The 5,237-nt window shown below is 32.9% G+C and overlaps 2 protein-coding genes across 3 annotated transcripts in view; one reads left to right on the forward strand and one right to left on the reverse strand.

The window, feature by feature from the left end:
- The window catches only part of LOC111613259 (trichohyalin-like), a 23,010-nt gene extending 21,011 nt beyond the window's left edge, over positions 1-1,999 (forward strand). Inside the window, exons 8-9 of the mRNA XM_023354605.1 lie at positions 1,540-1,695; positions 1,764-1,999. Coding sequence (XP_023210373.1) covers positions 1,540-1,695; positions 1,764-1,985 — 378 coding nt within the window. The 3' untranslated portion in view covers positions 1,986-1,999. The remainder of the gene's footprint in view (positions 1-1,539; positions 1,696-1,763) is intronic.
- LOC111613260 (post-GPI attachment to proteins factor 3-like) overlaps positions 1,993-5,237 on the reverse strand; it is a 44,090-nt gene continuing 40,845 nt past the window's right edge. For both annotated transcript variants that reach the window (XM_023354608.1, XM_023354606.1), the window contains one exon: positions 1,993-2,280. In XM_023354608.1, the coding sequence (XP_023210376.1) occupies positions 2,226-2,280 (55 nt within the window). In that variant the 3' untranslated portion in view covers positions 1,993-2,225. The remainder of the gene's footprint in view (positions 2,281-5,237) is intronic.

Genomic DNA, 5,237 nt, shown 5'->3' on the forward strand with positions numbered 1-5,237 from the left:
ACTAACAAAGGAATTCAATGGTATCCCGGGTGTCACCCTTAGAAAAACCAAACAGTTATTGGACTGTTATAAGAATTTAAAAAAGAAAGCCGTGAAAGAACAGGCACAAAAAAAGCCGAATTATTTAAAACAGGAGGAGGAAACCAATTCGTTCTAATAGGTTTCTTACGCTCTCTTTTGGCAAACGATATCGACATAGAAAGTCGTAATCGTCCAATTGTTCGAGGTCATTTCTTCTTGGAGAAATAATCCGCCGACTTCTTCGTTCCATACGATCTATATAATCTAAATATTTCAGATTTTCTAGCATCTCGGCTGTCTTCGTCGAATGTCGCCATTTTTCTCTGAAATAGACTGCTTTGCGCAGGCGTCAAACCCAGAGTTATCGTCTACTCGCCGATTTTCTAGAGTTAGAGTTAGAGTTAGGGTTATTGTGTTTGACTCGAGATTCGGAGTTGGTGAATACCAATTTACCAGTAACTCGAGAGTTAACCCTAACTCAACTCTAACTCGTGTTGGTGAATACGGGGGTTAGTGGAACAGTGAATATTCCATATCTGGGAATTTTCCTTAATGGCCAGGGCCAGGGTTCACAAACACCTCGTATCTTAAGTTACGACGATATGACTCATAAGTTGCCAGATGAAAAAAGTCTCGTATTCACAAAGCATATCGTAAGCTACGATATTGTAAAGTCTCGTTACTACTACGATATCTAAGAGCTCTCGTAAGTCTATGTACTGGTGGTCGAGTATTTGGTTCTATGGATAGATAATCTAGTCGGTTATTTTTCTGATTCGAAACTTCTAAGATATTATCAAATGATGAAAAAAATTGATAGACTACTTCATGGTGGAATTAAAACTGTTTACAGACTGCCGTCCGAAAAATAATCATTATAATTTAATTTTATAATTTTTTGGTTAAATTTGTTAATTTTTCAACTTCAATATTTCTATTAACATAACTTTAGTATCAATTTTGGGTAATTTCGTTTTATAACTAGATCGGTTACATTTTTAGGTATCATCTATTATACATATGAATAATTAATCTAAAAGTAACTAATTCCTATCCATTTTAATTCTAAAGAAATAAAATGCTACTTTTAAGTACAACGTACAGCGAGAAAATTCTTAAAGAAACGTTTTCCTATTGCTTGTATTAAAGCGGAAGCGGTCGCTAGTGATGTCATAAGAAATACACTCGTTACCAATTTCTTGTTTTCTCGTAAGTGCTACGTGTTTTGTGAATACGAAGTATAAAATATCGTTTCTCATAACTTATGATATTGGAGAGATACTATGTCGTGTCTTATGAGACTCTTGAATCCGTGTCCAGGCCGGATGCTAAAAAGTGCACTTCTCTCCGTTTGTCCTATACATCCTTACCCTTGATTCCAAATAGAAAGATTTTGAACATTTCCGCGGAATTTCGGTGTGTTTTTCTGGACATGTTGGACCTCTTCCTGTTTGATCATCATGCACTCTTTCAGATAATTAGGAAAAGGTGGCAACTAATGGGATGACATCTTTTCAGATCAAAGAAACCGAAAAGCGAAAAATGGCTGAGTGTCTACGTTATCTTCCAGATCGATATAACAAACACACTTATCGCAAGTCACGTCTGAGAGAAGGGGAAGAGATAGGGTGGAAGAAAATAGAACAATGTCCTCAATTCCTCTCTTCGGCAACGGTAAGTGTCATTTTTTTGTCAGGCAATCACTTTCCTCCTCCGATAAATTTTTGCCTCTTGTGCTCCAGGAACCGAAAAACTGTTACTATGGAAGAAAGGAGAAAAGTAAAAAGGAAGAGTTGGCCCTTCGTCTCTATGCCCGAAATTTAATTACAGAGGCGGAAGTTAGAGGAGCACCTATTTTCGGTCTGAGAAAGACATTGGGAACCATTTTTCCTCCTCTGAGAAGACAAACTGGGCGCGGGAAAACCTACCGTAACGTGGGATGTTTTGGACCTTTTTCAGAATAAAATGAGAGATGTTTTAGAATATTCTTTAATTGGAAATCTGAATATTTAACAATGTAAATAACAAGATGACAAAAATCTTATAAAGTTGAAAATCGTTTGGAAATTTGGGACGAAACAACAACGATAAACACGCGTCCGTAAATTCCGCTAACAAGATTCCAAATAGTAATAATAATGTAAATAATTATTAGAAGATTGCATCCACTTTATCACAATTAGACCTCCGACGCCTGCTCATCTTCATTTCTTCTTTGATTCGTTCGCCAACTCGTAAAGGCAGTCATCGATCAAGAACCTGTGGAGATCACAAAATCCCTCATTAGTTCTTGGACCAATAATTACAAATATCGATGAAGTAAGGAAAGAGTTCACCGGAAAAGAATTTCATTCGTCTTGATCGCTGGTGCAATTGTCTCTAGAGTCAGAATAAAATATTCATCTCTTTGCAAAACTTACGTCAGTATGTACCGATCGGTAATCCGTGGATATAAACTTTGCAAAGTTCCTGTTCCCGGTAAACCTTTCCTGATCTACGCCGACGAAATTAGCATAATATTAACAAAGTTAGTTTGATTTTTAGCCATTCCTCTGCCAACAGAGAAAAATGGTACATACATATGAAATGACAAAATTTTTCATTAATTTTAACAGTTATTATGAAGAAAATCTGATATTCAGTCAGAAAAAACTTCCTAAACTCTGTCCGCCTTCTTTAGTGTAAGGAAAAAAGTTGAAATTTTTTGTTCCATCTTTTGTCCCTAAATCTATGCATTGTTAAACCCCAGCCAAAACAAAGGAATAATTTTAAACACGATTACTATAAAGCCTGTTAATGGTTTTCCTTATGAAATGCCGCCTCTATTCCAATCGCTACTCCAAACAATTTGGAAAATATACCACACTGTATATTTGAATTTAAGTATTATAAAATTGCTTAAATAATATGCAATTTACATGAAAACTCTAATACAGTATACTCTTGAGAAGAAACTTTGAAGATTATCAATATGGACATCCACATCTCCCTGAGACTAGGCATAGGTTTTAGACTTCAAATAATGATATTCCTGTGCTATTCGACTAGCTATTCCTGTCCCCCGAGGATAGAAGACCGAGATAGAAGTTGAGTCGAGCACAAAACTTTCAAAACCACAGCAAGAGGAAAACATCAGTATTGACCAATGCCAAAGTACCATTTATGCTAACTTCAAACACCAAATTCAATAGACTACTTTCCCCGTGGTTACATGCTACATGTTGCAATAGCCTCTTTTGAATACTAATCAATAAGAAATAATAGTTTGTTATTTGCTGCTCGAGAATCTAAAGTAGGGCTAATCTAAACTAGCAAGTCTGCCCATTCTTTTGAATATGTGGCCAGACAAACTAGAAGGACAGAAGACAATAGGTCAACAAGTCAAAACCAATTCATAAAATCTCATATGAACAAAAACCAGTATGTGTAAAACCTCACTGGATAAAAAACAATATAAGTATCTTTTATATTATAATTAACAACTGTTAAACTTTGCAAATCAAGGTTTATTTATTTACAGCATCTTTATTATTGACCATATCATATTATTTATTAATGATTATCTGATATATTTTGAAAACTAAAATATTTAATTAGTTTCAGTTATTAATTAGAAAAAAATATATCTTTTTAGAATCACTAAATTATTAAGATCTAAAATAAGATGTCTTATTAATATAAAAATAATTTATCCTGATATTAATCTGCAACAATAAAACTTTATGAATTCCATAAGGAAAAAAAAGCAGTTATTTTTTATAATAAGTTCATTAATAAATAATGTGAGCTGTCACAAAAACATAATTTATTAAATTAATTCCTTAAAATAAATTTCTGAATTTTATGTTAATAAACTGGAAGAAAATTTAATTGAAAATTAACTACAGTAGAGCATCGATTATCCGAATCAATTGGGGGAAATCGGAAAATCTGTTTTCTAGATAACCGATTACAGCAGCCCTCAACTTTTGCACATAATTGACTCCTGAAAGTGTGTGTGAATGTTGAATGTTCAAAAGTAGAGGGATGTAAAAAAAATATGCACCAAAAACTGTGTTTAAAATATTTATTCCTTAATTTTATTATTATTTTTCAAAATTGCACATATCGTAGATCTGTTTACATCGTATGAATGTCCAATTGAAGCAAAAGATTCACCGTTTTCAGAACGTTTAATTATTTCCATCTTTGTCTCGATTGTATGAAGTTTATGAGTCTTTAATTTCTTTTTGTTCATATCAACACTGCAGTTTCTCAGATTTCTCACTTATGATTCTCAATTTATAAGGACAAAATATTTAAACATAAACAAATAAATTGGCAAAACACACAACACGTTGACGCACACCCTAATTCAAGACTGAAACTGTTTTGAACTCTTGCTTGGAACAACACAGTAATGATTAGGATTCCGAGAAGTCCGCTATTGTAGGAAGTAATGTGTGTCCGAGAACATAGAGCAAGCTATCACGCTTTGTAGTGTATGAGTGTTCTGCATGAAAGGAAATTTTTTCATAATAAACAAAAATATTTAAAAAGTTAAATTTTTAAAAATGTGTGAAATAGCAAATTGTGCGAAAGTCGAGGGCTGCCTGTTATGTACGAAAAAATATACAGTGGTACCTTAGGATACGAAATTAATCCATTCCAAAACTGAGATTATATCATGAAAATGTCGTAAGGTGAATCATTTTTCCCCATACGATTACATGTAAAACCAAATAATTCATTCAAACACGAAAAAAACACTCAAATTAAAGCTAAGTAGTACATTAAAAAAAATTATAGTAAGGAAAATATTGAAAAATGCATTTTGTAGTTGTAAATGTATAAATAAACATAATAGAATAATAATTGATTTAAAAAAAATGTAGTTTTATTTGCACTTTACCTTTGAGGATAGACGACGGTGGAGGTGTAAACTGGTGACGGAAGAGAGGGAGAAGGGAAATAATACTAAAACTTAACTTACATAACATAATGTAACAATAACTTAGAAAAGATAAAAAAAAATTAGTGTTGTTTTATATATATATATATATATATAAAATATATATATTTTAAATTTTTATTCACTGCTTTTTGCTTTCTTTCCTTCACTTCCACCAGCACTTTCACTGGATAGAGGTCACTTGGTAAAATATCTATCCAAAGAGGTTTGGCTTTGCCTACTTTTTAAAATGTTTCTAAAATGACTTAGGCAAATGTCATTACTC

This window comes from Centruroides sculpturatus, unplaced genomic scaffold (genome assembly GCF_000671375.1).
Source record: "Centruroides sculpturatus isolate CEXI.00-Female unplaced genomic scaffold, Cexi_2.0 scaffold1800, whole genome shotgun sequence".
Lineage (NCBI taxonomy): Eukaryota > Metazoa > Arthropoda > Arachnida > Scorpiones > Buthidae > Centruroides > Centruroides sculpturatus.